Below are 18,928 nucleotides of genomic sequence, written 5' to 3'. Positions count from 1 at the left end.
ACATACTGATAAATACCCTATATATTAGAACATTTTCCTTAAAACAACGTCTTGATCTTGCTCTTTAGATCCTACTTAACACAAATTCTTTAAAAATATTACTATTTGCAAAACAAAAACTAAATTAAACTACTCTTTTCCCATCAGCGTCAGTCATTTGACCTTTTATAAATATTTTTATTTTATTTTCCTGTATTTTATATTGCAATGACTTTAATGATCGATGCGACGATAAAATCTAGACTTGGTAGCGAAAATATGTTATTTTAATATAACTATCACCTTTATTAATAATACACAATAGTACGCTGTGTTCGAAATGTTACCTGAAGCTAAATAAGGCCTGAATCGGTAAATTGAAATAAATAAGAAGGTCACGCTCAACTCCTACAACAGCCGTACGAACTACGACTGTACTGTAACTCTGGTAAGTTCTAGAAATGTTCACCCAAACCACGGCTGTGTCAATGTTGTTTTCCACGTAACCGCTTTTTGTTCTCGCTCGCTTTAAGGTATTTAGGAAATCTTTGCAAAATAGTAATTTCTACAACAAATTAAAGTTGAAGCATTGCCAACCTCGCCGCTCACTTTTCGCGCAAAAACCATCAAAGTGCTCATCGCAAAATGGCGGACGCCTTTAGCATGCAGCCAACCTCTTACGTAACTACGTAGGCTATGTTCATTTACCTATGTATTTACCCACACGGTATCGCGTCTCATCATTGTTCATGTCAATTGCAGTATTCTCATTGGATAATGACTACTGTTGGCCGGCCACGAACATGCAATGTGCTTAAAAAACATTCATACAACAAAGTGCAAGGCTGCAAGCCTACAGACAGACCTGGCGGACAAGGGGCAGGTCGGCGATTGTTAAACAAAATCACAAAACCGATAAAATCAACGTCCGCGCGTCCCTTTTAAGATTCGATTCACTTTCCGAAACAATAGCAAATTGATTACACAGAATGACTTAATGAACGACCGGTGACTATTTGTTTACAAAGGTCAGAAAACCGGAGCTTTCAAAAAATTATGTAAATAGTGTAGCCGGTCTACTACACCCAAGTCACAATCATGGCATGTTGCCAAAATGCAACTTGATTTAAAGTAAAATGTAATCATATCGAAGTAAAGATCGGGAGTTTGGCACATTTATCCACGAATTAAGAGATTAATGATGAAATAATGATCTTAGCCCGTTGTCTCTCAAGCTCAACCAAAGCAATTCGATCGTACGCAAATCTAGATAAATTGCGTCTTTATCCAGGAGCTTATTCAATTTGAAAATTATGCACGCCACGAGGGCTCCACCTACGCAAGTTCTTTAAAATCATTGAAAACAAGACAATTAACAGTCAACTGTATCACACGCAGTCTTGGAGTTTAGTCATCTTGGAAGGTACGTGTGTCGTTACTACCAGGTATCGAGACTGTTCGTGCGCGTGGCAGTGATGAATTCTAGATATGTCGTGGAAAAGCCAGATTTGTAAGAGATACGCACACCTTGTGCAAATAAAGTTCTGCGTGCTGTCGAGTATCAGGACGCAGCGGAGCGCGAAGTGTTTGCGACCGCAACTGATAGAAAACGACGATTACGTCGACAACTATTGTCGCATTGTGCACTACGCCCACCACACTTTTACTGGATTTACGAAACGTTTTAAACATTTAATAGTTATTGTTGCTTGCCATGTCGAACGTTGCGTGATAACAAGGAAATTGCACCTCTCGCAGAAAGTAAGTAATCATCTATGAACAAAGAACTTAATACGAAGGGAACAAATATTCGCGTCTTTATTGTATACCGTAGTAAGTTGTGCGTACGTAAATGGTATACATTGCCAAGAGCTATTGGAATTCTGTACGCATTATATTTATAAATACATAAATAGCAGCTAGCAACGTCTCCAGCCTGAATACAAAGTAGGCTCACACATGTGAATGACACAACAAAAATAAATCGATTAATGTAAAGCAACATCAGATACATTTCCCTATGTTGAGAAGTAATAAAGGATGCATGTATGTAATGTGATTTATTAGTTCAAAACTATTACCGTACGTTTCTAAATGACATAGCGTAACGTAAAACTAGACCTCAACATTTGAATCACATTTTGATTTCGTTAGTGTTAACACAAAACTATTGAAATAAATGTGAACTATATACATATGTATGTAGGTACTTGTAACGTAGCACCTTTTATTTTGAAACATTCAAAATGAAATTAGACACTGAATACCTGAGACGCGGTGAAGTATATCGATGGCAACACTATAGATACATAATTTGAGTGTACTAACAAAGGTCACTTGCAAGCGCACGTACATAATTACTTATGTGCATGTTCACTCACCAATGACCATCATTATACATAATGGCCAAATGTTTCAGAAATTTTGACGAATATAAAAAAAAAACATAATTTAAAAATCTATAAAAAAGAAACTAAAGAAATCTTCGAATAATAAGTTATACCTAGTTTTAATTTCCAAGAAAACGAATAGAAAGTTTTTTCCTGGTCTGTAGACAAGTTAAGACATTTTTTAAATGAAGACTTTAAATTCTTTATACGTTTCAAGTCACTAACGACTTTAAAAATAAATATGTTATGTTGTATGTAAATATATATATTGGTAAACGCCGCCACGTCATAGAGGAAAATCCCAGTGTGAAACATTTTTTAAATCTTTTTATGTCAACATAAAATGACATGTTTTTATGTACATAAAATATAAACATCAAAACAGAGAAGAGTCCATCCTCATATAGGGCATGCTTTTATATATCTGAGAGATGACAAAGCACAAAAAACATAATACTTAAAACTGAGTTGCGTCAACCGGACAAAAAGTTTTATTACATCTGTTAAGTAGGTACCAAAAATACACAAGAATTACGACATATACTATCAGTAGCATCTAGAAACTAACTCAGTCCGTGGGTTTAACCATTTACATATAACATACTATGTACATTATATAAGTTTGTGTCCTATATACATACATAGACGTACATAATATGGATCACCAGTTAATTTCTTTGGAAAGTTTCCCGTTTGAGTTAGGTACATGTTTTTGTTTAGCAGTATTTCGGGTATTCAGAACTGTTAACTTAGTTGTTTTATATAGTTGGAAACAACAGAACATTGTTGGTATAATCCTTAGAACACAACGAAACAGAACAACACGAACATGGTCCGCTGCTTGAACAAATATCTCGGTAATACATTTGCACAAATAACAATACTACATTTGCTGTGAAAAGAGGAAACGTTTTTTCTGTATCGTGCAGATTTGATTAACTAAGAATAGTACAAAATAAAGCCTTGGACTATAATTATAAATAAATAATTCGGATAAACAATTTCTACGAAACTTTATTTAAAAAAAAAACCTTTTTTCTGTGGTTTTAGGAGCCAGCATAATGAATTAAGATATTAAATATGTATTTGGGTGAAAATGTATTCACTTCGTGGAAAAAAAAAAACGTCTTAATTATGCAAAAAAAATGTGATAAAAGGCCAGGTTTTAACGTCATAGCTACAACTGTTTACGTCGCACTTTGATTTAATATGTTACGACTCATAAACTTCAATAAATTTTGATTAGAATTTTGGAAAATAGGTGTTGAAGAAATCTTCGGTGAAACTTAATGAAAGAATGTACGGGATCCCGTGTCGTCATTGTACACCTCGCAGTGAGTCTAGCGTTACATGTAGGTAATAACATATGATCGGGTCTCAAGAGCACTTGTCGGAATCAGCCGAGCATAAAGAATGTTAATTAAAGTACGATGGCGAGTCAATAATTAGATGACAGCGCAGCGGGTGGGACGCGCGGCGCGGGTGGACGGATGCGAGGAAGATCATTGTGATGCGCGTGCGCGGAAAATCGGCGGCTTCCGTTCAACACGCACACACGTGGACTGTACACATGAATTACACATAAGTACTGCTATTTTTGGACTGAAGATTATCACAGATAAGCTGATACACCAACGCTCAGTCTAAATGAATCTGCTATCAAATGGTATGACCTATTGAACCCACACGTGACGTTTTTGCTAGTTTACTCGATTTTCTTCTAAAACTTAACATCTATCCCTCCCGTCGATGGAGGGAATAAAATCTGTTTCTTAATATAAGAAGTATGAACATAACTGGCCACAAAATCCGACCTACTTAATTACTTACACGAAATGGTAACTACAGTAGCACATGATATTCACAATTTAATTAATGAGGAGTCGTAGAGATAATGGCCGCTCCCCGCGATGGGTCCCTCGCAGTTCTCACTATAATATATGTCATAAGAAACGTCTATCAAACGGCTTACACGTGTGATGAGGATCCCGTGTAGGGTAACGTTGGATATTTGTGACACGTGTTATTATGGATCCCCTTAAGTTATTTACCATGCCTATCTCATTGCCTTTATGTGTGAATTTCTTCCTGTAAGATTTTATACTCAATAAAAGTAAACTAATGTGTATCTTAGATACTTTTTGTTACAGCCAAAAAATTTCGTACGATAAGAAGTTTCGACTGAAATTCGACTGGTGTCTCCCTACCATACGAACCGCAACGGTGGCAGTTTAGTATCCAAAACAATTGAGCCGTGCCGTGTAATGTCGCGAGCCGAGCTGTTTGTTATTGTTTACACAAGTAAAATTAACGGGACTATTTCAGACTCCTAATTATATTAAAAGCAAGCCCACCAAAGCCACTTGTTCTCTATAGAGTTCTCATTCTCATTGTAATAAGCAAGGCAAGTACGCGTTAATTTTCAATACAATCGGTCACGGCTACTGACTCAAGGACTTCACGCCTTTTGAATGTTTACATTCCAACTCGCCGGTGTTGCCAAAAACACGGTGACTCAAAGTTGTTCAACGAAATAATATTAACATCATAAATATGAGAGCAGCGCATTGTGTCAAACTATTATCATATTTTAATAAAACTATCTTGCTTGTGCTCCGAATCTTGCTTTCTGTTAATAGATAAAATCGGCGCAATGTGAAAATTCTTGTACTATATTATACGTAGTTCATCCAAATCCGTTCAATAGTTTGTGGGTGAATTGTAAACTTCCACCCAGATTTTCTCACAAGCTTCGTGTTTATGTAATAGTAGAATGAAACTTCCGCAGTAACATTTCATTACGATAAATTCACTCTTTAACATTATGTATTGCTACATTATCTTTCTTTATTTATAAGTATGTTTTCACCGATTACGTTATTATTTCTGAAAAATATCTTTAAGACTGTAAAATATTACTATGACCGCAAGTTGTGTTTAAGTTACGAAACGAAGAGTGAAGTAACTGTCAAATCGATCATCATATGTTTTGGCGGCGCAAGTGGCTTTAAATAAAACAAATACGGTACCTACCAACAGATACCACGAATGTGTGTGTAACTGTTTAAGATCAAATTATCTACTTTAGATCAATAGTAAATGTCAAGATGCACTGGAGCACCAATCATAGACGTCACGTCGTACCCTCGTACTAGTAATACTCGGTGTGGGAGCTTGCTGTACTGGGATAATTGTATATGTTACGATAGACAACAACGGTCGTTCCTACAATGGGATACCCGGATTATCCATTCACGTCCTCAATGCGGTCACTACCCTGAGCATCATGTACTATGGATAAAAAGGTTTCCAGCAGTGTCCGTTATCCCAATGGCTCTAGTGGCTTAACGTGTTTCATATTCTGAAGCTTTTTGTTGAATTTTGGGGAAAAATCGTGGCAATTTTACTATTTGGTGTGTAACGTAAAACGAAATTAAAGTCTGTTTTAATACTGCTGCTGCACTTACTACATGAGAATTAATTGTAAATAGCTAATTAATAACATTTACTGTTTAAAGTTTTATCGATTTAACAATGGAATTAACCGAATAAAATGTTTTATTCCGCGAATAGATAGTTTCGAAGTTGACTCAGAAGGCTTAGTTATGATCGGCGATGAAATCGTAACCAATCGGACGGTTTTATATAATAAGAGCAACGACCTGTGTCGAGAAATAAAACCATTGCCGAGACTACGCCAAACGGTTTTCAAAAACCAGTCAAGATCACATAAACCTACATAGATATAGAATTCGGAAACAACCTTATAGGTAAGTATACATATAAAAAAGTTAATTTATAACTTGATATTGGGTAGTTGTTTTCTTTAAAATCTTACTGTCAACATTATTATGGCAAATTCCTCATGACATGATTTTAACAAATCGACATTTATTAGATTATCAATATAAACAATTATGATCACTCATATACTTATGTTAATAAATCGATTCTACAGTCCGACGACGGCGGAAGAACCTATTGTCGGAATGACGACTTCACTGATGTCATTTGACAACAATTTAAACTGTTGTGAAGACACGTACATATAAATAATACTATGTATAAAATATGTCAGAGCTTCAACTCGGAGGGGCAACAGTCCAACACCTAACTTGGGACGCATTCTGCATGACAATGAGACTACAAAAATGAGTAACAAATACAAATGTAATGCGATAAGTATGTGGTAAAGCAAACAATATATAATATGAATGTGTTTGGGACAAAAGAAAAGAAAGTCCCGCCATTGACACCTCGTTGAAACTAGCAACTATTGATCTGTGGCAAAGAATCATAAATAACTTAGTAAAGTTTGGCCTATGGTACAAAATATCTAGGCGGGTAGTGTTAGTAACCAAACTGTACTATTGAGCAATAACAATTAAAAACTGAAAGTTATGTGGACGGAAATAATAGAAATAGTTTTATGGCCTGCGAAGTGTGAATGCCTGTGATAGTTTCGCAACTTTTATAGTAACACATACAATGTATAGCTCATAACTCTAGTGCTGTTACAGGTCCGCTATTAGTCCTACTTAATAACCTGTGATGTGTCTATGAATATAATTAAGTTATAATATATTATTAAATTTGACTATAACGTTAAATAATTCAAATAATAGGTATTAATCATGCAAAATCCTGCAAGAATCATAAACCAAGGATTCTTCTTCAGTTAGTTCAGTTGGCTTTGTAAGATAACAAAACCCTTAAAAACAAGGCTCTTAAATACTGCAAAATTTGGTTTGAATAGCCAGACAGTGTAATGTCCACGTTCAAGTAAATGGTTAGTGCGAGAATGCTAGGGTATTGTCTCGTTCAAACACATTTACCAATATTGTCAACACGTTAACCTCATCAACATGGCATTAACGTGAAACCCTGTTCATTTCATTTTTAAACGACTGTTTGTGTACCGTTTAAGTCAACATTCACTTTACACATACAGTTCAGTATTTCGAAACGAACATTTATTTCGGAATAAGGTTTTCCTGCTATACTACCAAAACTTTAAATGGAAAGTTTTATCTACGAATCTTTATCTACTGTTTTGTTATTCTCTGTATTTTAATGGAAAACTGTATTATGAAATGCGAGTGTAAATGATCAGGTAAAAGAAGTGCGTGCGATACTCCAAACGCACAGGAGTCCACATGACATTACCATGTGTCACGAAGTGATGCGCGTCAAAGGTTCATCGACCCGCAGTCGCCGGCCGCTTTCGCTACAGATCCATAATCACTAACTCCGGCCAGGTATTCGTGCATTACACAAATTCCCTCTAGATGAAGCGTCGCTGACCTTTGACTTAACCCCACTGCAATCCTTGGATCGTTTGATCATTTGAATTCTGCCTGCGGCTAAAATATATTAACTCGGTACCTGACTATCTCGAAAGCTGTTCCAAATGAAATAAAATCAATGCTCCTTTGTTTTTTATTTTAGTAGTTTATTTGAGTTCTCGTTAATTATTATAGTCTTATCTCTCGAGTTGATAAATCCTAGAATTTAAAATACTAACAATAAGTAACTAAATAAATAAATGTCTATGTAATGTATATTGTGTTTACAAAACAAAGTTCTCAGAAAGGCACGACAACTGAAAGATCTGGCCTCGGGCTGAACAACAGAACGTTTTAAGTTACCAACTGCGACGGACTATAAATATGGCAGAGAGGTACTCTAGAGATACATCAACTTTCGCAATAGAACGTTACAGAAATCGTTAGATTAGAGCCACAAGTCAACTCCATGTTCTGTGTAGAGATTCAAGGTGATCCGGTCTCGACGCAACTCTCTGGCTCTTCGCGGCTCCACGGACTGTAAGGTACATACATACGTGTACAGTGCACAGGTACCTGTGCGATGGGCTGTGCCTACCTACATACTAAATATACAAATATTGCGCTGCAATATTTCCTCATCGCGTGTGGACCTATAACAACGTGTTGGCAGTTAACTCGCGCGAAGCTTCGGGCAGTTGTTACATCATAGGTGTCACCTCGCAGTCCACCATTAAACACAATCCTCCCTTCCCTGTAGGTCACTACAATTAATGACCGTACCGCCTGGCGAACATATTCTGATGTATTGGCTGGTAAATCGAGCCCAGCTCAGTCATAAGAGACCACACTATATGATGAACGATCGTTGCTCTACTCGTCACAAGCTTATGATGCGTTAGTTTCCATTCTAAAACTTTTTGATTTCGCACTATTTATTCTTCTTTTATTTCTTTTTAAATTGTCTCACGAACAATGCATAATTTACATAAAATAGCCACTGTTTACAAATAAAAATGTCCTTCGAACGAATGGTTGACATAGCATGAATGCTTCTTGGAAACGTTTAACTTTCATGAAGGAATTATATTTTTTACATCATTTATTAATGAGACTGTAATGGAGCCTAAGTATTGTTATAGACGTCTTTACATTGTTATATGTTTCCACGCAGAGCAATTACAACACTAAGTACCGGCCGGTACACGGAACCAACACATCTCCTCACAGATTACATAACTCGTGTAAACATTAAATATAACTAAGTACCAGTCACGGATGATGAACACCTCATACATTCTCATTATTTTATCCTCTGACACTTTTTACAGTGTTTTTCTCGCATGGAAATACTTGACAAAAAATGTCAAATTAAGTTTTGTAAAGTCAGTCAAAATTTAATGATGTTTCCAAGGTTTCTTGAAGTTAACTACGTAATAATACATGGTTTTCATTAATTTTGAAGCCCGACAAGAAGTGTAATTACTAGTAAATAGCTATAGGTACGGCATATCCACAAAATGTTGCAGTAAATTGCAATTGTGCGGACGTTTGGGAGTGGTGTGGTGACTAGCTGACTAGTGACTAGTAATCAATACGAACGAGTGGCCACGTAGTGTACCATGTCGCATTAAGTGGCAATCATAACGCAGAGTCAACTTTCTTACTTTCAGCGATCATTAGCATTCAACAACTTAATAACAAACGATTCCTTTTAATTACTTCCTATAGTATAACCTACTATATTATTCACATGTACTAAGTTTTTAGTACTTGTGCAAGTTTCTTGTGGACACGAAGAGTGCAGCATGATTGACAATAAGATCGGAAAATATCAGGTATGAAGTTGATAAGAACATGCTACACAATAAAGTAATACAAGCAATACACGAGGAACGTGACTTTTCCTGATTTCGTGAAGTGCAGCCTCAGTCAATATCTTTATTGTCACCTCAATGCTAATGATGATAGCACGTTGTGCGCACAGGTTCCCCTTATTTCATTACTGCTGTGATAAACCATTGTATTACGTACGCACGAATAAGCGATAAAATACGCCAATCATGACCAATACGTATGTTTCTTATCAAGCTACTTCTAAAAATTTCCCTTATTATATGTGATGTCTCTACCTAAACTAAATTTCATCATTTTTCTCATAATCTTGGAAATTGTTAAAATTAAACTCATTTCAGTGCAGCTGTTATTGATATTAATACATAAGTTGCGTATCGATAAGCTTCGCATGACGGCCAACATTGTAAATGTTTAACTTTCGAACTACATTATCCACATTATGAGGAAACTCTAAGAAAATCTTAATAATGGAGAAAAGTAAACAAAATATTCTAAACCGAGGTAAAGTTTTAGTAGTTTTACAGTACTTTTAGATGGCCATAAATGTTTAATTAAAAGGTTACTTTCGTTATCTGGTCGTAAAAATTACTTTACTACCAGAAATTTGAAGCACTCATTCTGATGAAACCTGTATGAACTTCGTGTGTGTACTGGTGAAGGCACTCAATACACAAAGATTCCCTTTTTATAAGAAATTAAACTAACTACATACATTTAACATAATGCCTCACTTCCTACACGACAAGACCCTATTCAAGACATTGTCAAGTCTTGACCTAGACAATGGAACACGTAGTATCCGCCGCTTAAATAAAGTACTTATTACGGCTATTTAAAAACTATTTTACGATAGGAAATGTACTTACCGCGAGTAAGGCGTCGTTTCCATACGCTCGTCCTTCTAGAGCCAGTTCTTTGTCGAGCATAGCATCTAGTTGTTCGAGCTGGTGGCAGGAGGCGCGAGCCGACACCCAGCTGGAGGCGAGGATGAACGCGCCCAGGATGAATGAGGCTGCCACCACCGTCAGCGCCGCAATCCGAGCTATTTGTACTGATGATGACACTCGCTGTCTGTACGCCTGTGATCAAGAAAATATTTGAATTAGAAAAAAAATCACCATGCAATTTATGAAACAAAGCACAATAAAATTACAAGAATTATTTAGGGTTTTAATCAATAATTACAGTCCTCTTTATCTTCCCCAAGCAAAATGGAACAATAGGACTAATTTGAAGATTTTCAATTTTAGAGTCAAATAAAGTAGATACTTAATCGTAGCCAATGTGTCTGTCGCATATTTTAATTATTTTCCAAAATAATCTGTCGTTGTTACAGGATAAAAATATTAGAATCAGTTTTGATATCTGAATTCTCCATAACATAAACTGTAAACATTAATTATGGCTTAAAGCATGGCTGGCCGCATGGAAAACGTGAGCAGGTACCTATTACATTTAATAACATACGAGTGACAGTGTGACAAGCCGGTAGTCAAAACACTTCTATGGCAAAACTTTGAAAGAAAAATCATGGAAACAATTATCGTATGTTATATTAGATATACTTCAAACTAACCTCTGCCCTCGTGGACAGGTATGTTACCTACCTAAATATGCTGTCTACAGCTAAAGGGTGATGAATGACAATGACATAATCATCTTAGGTATGTGGATTAAACGAATTATATATGTATAAGGTATTTCTATTGTACATTATCACATTTTTCTAATAAAATACACTATAAATATTATTATGCACATACATAGCGGTATTGTGTAGTAACAATTATAGATAAATCACGTAATTCATGTTCATCTTCATATTGTATTCTGTATTCATCGTTTGATTACAGCTGTGTGGTGCATATTCAAAGAAATCGTTCAATCAGACCGCGGTGTGAATCAACATTCTATTCTAATGCCGGTCGTGATAGCTTTTGCATGGCAAGCATCAGGGAACTGCCGATATGTAGGAGGTCACCCACTACATAGTATTCTACAGATTTACTTTACAAACGTGTAATAAACCACTTAACTTAGTAACTATATATATTACTGATATAGTCTGTAATGGTTTATAGTAATATTTTTTTCTTATGCAACTAAATAGAACCTAATTGAACAAAAATGTCTGCAAAAATATCTTTGATTCTATTACCTAGAACAAAAAGTTGAACATTGTGTACAATGGAGGTGTCCTTCCTTGTACCTAGACATAATAATCATCGTTTACTATTCAGTCCGAGGCAACAATTTTTAACAAAAACGTGAGAATTTCCCATTGGGAAAACGATTATAGAAAACTAACCAACTGACCACTTAAATTGCTGGTGACTGTTTATTAAAAAAAACATGTTAAAATTATTAAACCGTTTAATTTAGCTTGACCTGTATATTTTTTGGGTCTAGTTATAAACATTTAACCACCTTCCTGACGACAGATCAATCTGATATTTAGTACACACTCATAATCTTAATGACTATACAATATACGCCTATTAAAAGCGTTGAGCATATTTTTATTTATTTTTAAGTCAAAGACTTCAACGCGTTTTCAAAATGATATAAAAATTTACCTCTAAAACTATTGCTTTAACTTTTTTAGTATTTCTAAATCATTTTGCTCTTATTTTTTTTTGGTAAATGTAGTCTTAATTTGTACATCGTATTCGACGCAAATGTCACGCACATAATGGCTCTACTAAACGAAACTTACGTAGTTGTTATATCATCTTTTTCCGGGTAATCGACGTGCTCGTGAAGAAGACATACATACAAACTATGTACAATATGTATGCACATGTATGCCAGTATTGTGTTATTGAGGTACGTGTGATTGTAGTATTATTGAATTGTAATAAAAAGTTTTTTCTTGAGAAAAAGGTATTTGTTACGTCAGTTATCAGCAAATAGATATTGCACGAATAGCTAGTGCTAACAGTTAAACCAGTATTGTAATATAATATTTATTTTTCTTGTAACAACGTAACATGTAACACAAAGGTCAACAAACTATACAAATAATTACTTCCCTGAATTCATTAACAATTTACTGTAGCTATTATTTTCCGCACTTTTCCGCAGTACCACAGTAAAAATATATGATTGAAATAACAGTTTCGAATAGAAAAACGGATATGAATTAATATTTTTTATTTACTTCAATATATTAGACTGTAGGTACATACATTAATGAATTTATTGTAGGTAATTAGGTATACATAAGCACTAAATAATGACGTGATTGTAATATCTGTAATCTAAATCATTGTTCTTTATTATACGGTTAAATAGCCAGCGTGATGTACAAAAACGTATATTCTCAGTTTATGTAGTGTGTTTGTGTGACAATGAGATCACGATATAATCTACAGAGCGATCTAAAAAAAAAACATTAGTATCTGCCGTAAACAGGCAAAATGTGGGGAAAACCTTACGACGGAAACCTCAAAAATTAGCACATCGTCGTCGGTACAGTCGGACGACACACGAGAATATTTATCCTTTAAATGATTCTAACATTATTGTCTCTATAATTAAGCTTTGTATAAAATTTAAAATACAACTGAATAGTAAAGTAGGTACTCTGTTAAAAGACGATACAAATGACATATTTTCAAGGAAAGTATGCGTACTGGGCACTTTCATAAACACACGTAGACACTTAAACAAAGAACATTTTTGTGTTAAAATACAATACGTTATGTCTCCCACACTGGCTACATTACATACATACATGAGAAATAATAATACCTAGCAAAGCGCAACTGCAATAGCCTGAGAGTGCTTTGTCCTTAGCATGGTATGGTTAACGAAGTTGTGATTTACTAACAACCTGAAGCAAGTATGCACAAAAATTACATAACTATGGACGGCGCCGGCGCACTCCGTGGTCCTAAGAGGGGGGCAAGACGAAGGGGGAACTCCGGTGAAAGTACATCTACTGATGCATTTGAGAAATCCATCATCTTTAGCGAGCAACGAAATGATGTCGATTTCAATCTTACGACTTGTTTGGCACATCTTCATTAAACCGTATCGAAGTGCGTTATTCGCTACAGCTCGCTGCCCAATTACTTTCCAGACTTGTACCGCTTCCCCTTTTTGGTGAAAATGTTACGCACGCTACTGTTATTTATTCTGTGAACCACGAATTAATTGAATTGTAATATCAACGATTATCATATTGTTTAATCGCGTATACAAGTATGTAAATATATGTACCGATGTATGTATCCATAAGTTCTGTTCGCGATACATAATACATTGTTATGTGTTACCTACAAGTTACGTTATAACAGCTTTGACAACTTTCTACTTACCAGACGTGTTACGAACTGTCACACACTGTACCTATGTATACTTGTATAGTCACACACTTAAGTAACGTGTTCGATATCTTCACCTCAATTAATTAAACAACTCAATCACACGTCGCGTACATAGAATTTCAATTATATATTGAAAACTAATTGTAGTCCTACAATGCAATAGTTTTATGGTAAGTTTAAAAAATATGGCACCATAGCAAATGGCAACCAAATGGCATGATTTTAAATGTTTTAAATTAAACCCTAAATGTTTTAACAACGCTGTCCTTGGTTGTACACTCTCATCTTATGGACGGTCAATAGGTTTGGTCGAGAGTAACCTGTTTGTTTACACAAAATATAAATGATCAAACGTATTTGGTACCCTCGAATTAATACGAATAAAATAATGAATTCTTAGTTGATACTTTATTATAATTTCCCGTTATAGATGATTATATTGAGGATGAGAATGTTTAAAAAAGATTATCTTTTCCTGCTAAAACCGTAACGATATTTTTATAAAATGCCATAAGCTATACTAAAAATCTAGCAGACTATAATTATTCTTTTCAATGTTTCTACTTAGCTAGTAGGTTTTAAAGATAGACAACAAACGTGTGCAAAAGCTACAAATAATATTACATCTACATGTAAAAGAGCAGTGGTCTGGTCCGAGTTACAAGTCGTTGGCGAGACCAATCATCTTATTGTGTAATCATTTACTTAATAGCTCGCTTTATATTACTTATCGTCGCGTCCTCTTGTCTCTCTCGTCACAATCTAGAATTTTCTGCGCAATAATAAATACGTGACGTCATGAATCTCCAGTTAAAATCGTTGCATTCTGTCAGCTACAAGTTCCGTGTAAACAATTACGTTTTTTATAAGCCCATTGAATACCTAAATAGGTGTATTTCATGTAAATATCTAGCTTGCGAGCTGTCCGGCTCGGATGTGACGCAAGCGGCATTGTGTCCACTTGCTCGACTGACCAATAACGATTTCACTCAGATTGTAGCTGTTTATGTTTTTTACTGGCCAGACTTTGAACTCGACTGCCTCGCTTGCATAAAACTTACCTAGTTTATTATTCAGTTGAACTGTTTTATGAAAAGTTTGATCCTTACAGTTCAGTGATTGGTATAATGATACAACGGTTCCGTTGTAGTTGAGATTAGTTCTTTAACGATTATAGTATCTATCTTAAGGCTGTGGAACACTACTACATGTATTCGTAACCTAATACTACATCACACAACACAATACTGTGCCCTCGTTTTTCGTGCCCGCTGCCAAAATGTTAATACTGACTTCTTTGTGCTTCACGTAAGGACGCTCTAATTCCCAGTCTCTACCGTTTAAACAGAACCTTCAAGAGCTTTCGCACTGACTCATGTTAATGACGATTCTCAAAATTTGAACTCAAACTAAAGTATAGGTCACTAAGTAATTTTAATATTAAATCTCTGAACTATAAATTAATAAGGTAGAACTCCTGTTTTTGCCACGTACACCTGTGTTGTAATACAAACGTAAAACTATTCGGCATAGTTGACATACATTTGTCATTGGCGATGGCGTGCATACCTATGTTGTATGTGTCACCTATCCACAAAAAATCTCAGTTATGTTTTCAGATAGCGTACCTAGACGTTTTGTTATTATTTACAAGGTTTAATCTGCTCCGGTTTCTTAAATTCGATGTAAATATTGTCCTTGACTGTTGAAACTTGATTGAAACACTTTCAGATTATTGCTTTACAAAAATAATCTTTAAAACTGTACCAGTTGTATGGAAATAAACTTGTAATATATTATATGTCTATACTCTAACTCTGTCTAAACTCAAAACGTATATCTACCTAACTAGCAAATAGTAAATAAGGTAACAACTAAACTAAAATGTAAATGGTAATGGTAAACGAAAACATGAAGATATATGTATCCCTGCATACGTACATACATATATATACCTACCTACCTACCTACCTACCTACCTACCTACCTACCTACCTACCTACCTACCTACTTACCTACCTAACCACTTAGATAAAAAATACCTTGAGGTAGCTGTATACGAAATTCTTGGAAATACCCAATATTTTAAATCTTCCTCATAACAAACGATACTACTACGACAATAATTCAAATAAAAATAAACAAATCTCTGTCAATGTACTATAGGTACTATGTTTCTACATGAAAAATAAAACTTTATGGATATTACATTATTTAATATCTAATGCAGGTAGGTACCTTAAGTTTTTATATCAACCTTTATACAAGTTAGTACTTATACGATATACGTAGGTCCTGATTATAACAATCTGCTATTAAAGGTGGTGCAATTTTCTAACATCACAGTTCGCTCAGTCAGGAGTGTATTTAAATATCTATTTATTTACTAGATGATGAAGTTGCGTGATAACTATGATAAGTGGCGAAGGCTATGTTAATAGATGGCCAAAGACAATAGAACAATGATTTTTCCCACATAAACTTAGACATATCACAATTCTCGGAAATGTTTAAATGGGTTCGTATAAACAAATACCTGTACATACTTACATGCCCTTATTGAATAGTGAATTGCACTTAAAATGAATAAAACTTCAATAATGTATGACTCAGTGTATGTAAATAGGTAAACAAACAATCAAACAATACAAGAATTAAAATATTTCTTTGCAAATCAAACGTTTCAATAAATGTTTCGTCTATCAAGTGACATCACCATTATCATATCACAGTTATGTAACATTTGTTATCTAATTAATATTGGGTTAATTACCCCCGGCACCGTTAGACAAATACCTAAATTATTTACAAATTAAAGTTCAATTAAAACGTAGTAACAACAAATAACTAAGGACCATAAAACAATTTTAATTTCTGAAAGAATCTAAGTTTTTTTATTGTATATAGAGTAGGACTCTACAAAAAAAGGTGAATAAGTAAAGTATAAATGTGATAGATTGTATTTACTTATAGGTTCCGCTAGGTTTCTGATTACTCGTAAAACGTGAGAAGTCGCGTCTACTGTAGGCTAATCCAATGTTACTATAGAAACATTATGGAAATTGTTGATTTGCTTCATAGGCTTATTATCTAAGGGCTTTACGATTTTATTACCAGGTCTAGCTAAAGTAGTATTGAGCTTTTCGGTTGTTCTGTAAAGAGGAATTGTGAGCGACGGCAAATAATTTAGAACGTATAGCATAACTACTGGGAGTATACCTCTTCAATTCTTTTGTTACATAAATGTAATTCTACATTATCATTTCATCCTTTTTATTCTTTTATTATATAATTTAGTCTCTACCAATACCTTCAAGGAATAAAAAACGTCACGTATGTAAAATGAGTTTGGAAAAAGTAATTTTTTTCCTCAAGCAATAAAAAAATAAACAGGTTTTTTTTCGTAAACTTTGACGTAGCACAAAATAACAAATACTTGTTATTTGTCATCTCCGAGTGTCTACTTCCTCCACCCATCGTTTGAACTTTGACTTATTTATAATTCGAAAGAAAAAAAAAATATTTCATCTAAAACATCACTTCTATTATCAAGTGTTCTTTAATTGTTAACTTACTTAATATATAGGTCCCTTGTAATAAGATTCCACACATAGACTTGTATATCAGTGACAATTGAGAAAACTTTGAAATCGAAAACCCTAGTTTCCTGAGAATGAAACAAACTTCAACTAATACGGCAGTTTAAAATGTATCACAAGTAGTAATTAAAGTCTAATAAAATCTCGAAAGCATCCCATAAATGCCTAAGCCAAATGCCAAAGGGCCAGCGACACACTTGTGCCAGTCGTCCATTGGCGTTGCCGACTCCTAAACCATCAGGTCATTCCTGATCCATCTGCTCTTTTACCACTCAATCCCATAAAAATAAATGCTTTTATTTTTTAATAAATAATTTTATTCTATTCAATCTAATCTAACCCGCATCGGATACCTACCAGCATAGCAGCCTGTCATTAATGTCTGTCGGCTTCAAATAAGCATAACCAGTAGTATTATAGATAATACTCTCCACTGAATCTCTAAAATAAAATACATCAATATCCTTTCAAATAGGACTTCTAGTGCTTCAATGTGTAAGTAAGTCTACCTGACGGAAGGTCATTAACTCGTTTGGGATTAAAATATGGGAGTTAATTTAGGGCACACGTAAACCGGTACAGCATATTTGAGATTGATGGTAACTAAAGCATGTTTACAAACAAGCGGCCACGCGCCAACGGCCCCACAACCAACAGAACAGCTAAGTAAGACTGAGAGAAAGGCGCTTTCTCGCAGTTATATCCCGCACTTAGTAGACCACTCAATTAACTATTATATCTACAGTATTTTATCAAGAGATAAAACTAAGACAAATCATTAATTTTATGATAATGCAAGAACAAGACAGACATTACAAAATATTTCAAGTTAAGCCGATAATCGGTAGCTGGTTGATTCCATCCTATTTCAACCATTCCATTGAAGTGATATCATTTGTAAATAACAGGTTACAAAGAATGTAAAATTTAAGAGAACAAAGCTCTGACTTCCAGTCACGATGGTGACGGGTCGCCAGTGGGTAAACCTACACCTTACGTGTTCAACATTTAGATATTTGAAGAAATAACGGAAATTGCCATACCGGTGGGGGTTCCGACGTGCTGTACACTTCAGATGGTGGGTATTCCGGTTTCATGGTGATGGTTGCCATGGAGTCTGGTTGGTGCTCCTTTTCCATCACGAGATTTAATCTTCACAAAAAAAAGAAGAGCCCTGGTTATATCGCGCGCGTAATGTTTGACGTTCGATGTAGAAGTGCGCCCGAGTGAACGGCGCTCCACGGCGTAGGCGCAGTCGTCGATTCAAGCGTGGTGGGGTCGCGCGACACTGCCATAAACGCATTCACTTATGACAATAGAATTTTAGGAGCGTTTGCTAAGACTTCAATGAATACACATCTCATCTCTTCAAGTCTACTAAATAGAGTTAAGCTTTCTCCAAAAAACTTAATTTACTAAAATATACGTATGTATACTTAGGTACCACAATGGATTTCAAAAGAAAGGAGGAGATATGCATCTTTCCT

The 18,928-nt window shown here is 35.1% G+C and overlaps 1 protein-coding gene across 2 annotated transcripts in view; it reads right to left on the bottom strand.

The window, feature by feature from the left end:
• The window catches only part of LOC118272636 (WW domain-binding protein 11), a 151,259-nt gene extending 132,558 nt beyond the window's left edge, over positions 1-18,701 (bottom strand). The window contains exons 1-2 of one of the 2 annotated variants that reach the window (XM_050693412.1): positions 18,485-18,701; positions 10,378-10,590 (exon numbers count right to left, since the gene is read on the bottom strand). In XM_050693412.1, coding sequence (XP_050549369.1) covers positions 10,378-10,590; positions 18,485-18,580 — 309 coding nt within the window. In that variant the 5' untranslated portion in view covers positions 18,581-18,701. The remainder of the gene's footprint in view (positions 1-10,377; positions 10,591-18,484) is intronic. The other variant, XM_050693413.1, reaches the window with a different exon arrangement.
• Positions 18,702-18,928: the final 227 nt, after the last annotated feature.

Source organism: Spodoptera frugiperda, chromosome 4 (genome assembly GCF_023101765.2).
Source record: "Spodoptera frugiperda isolate SF20-4 chromosome 4, AGI-APGP_CSIRO_Sfru_2.0, whole genome shotgun sequence".
NCBI classification, from domain to species: domain Eukaryota; kingdom Metazoa; phylum Arthropoda; class Insecta; order Lepidoptera; family Noctuidae; genus Spodoptera; species Spodoptera frugiperda.
Note: the sequence above shows the minus strand (reverse complement) of the source record. Positions and strands in the feature narration are given on the sequence as shown.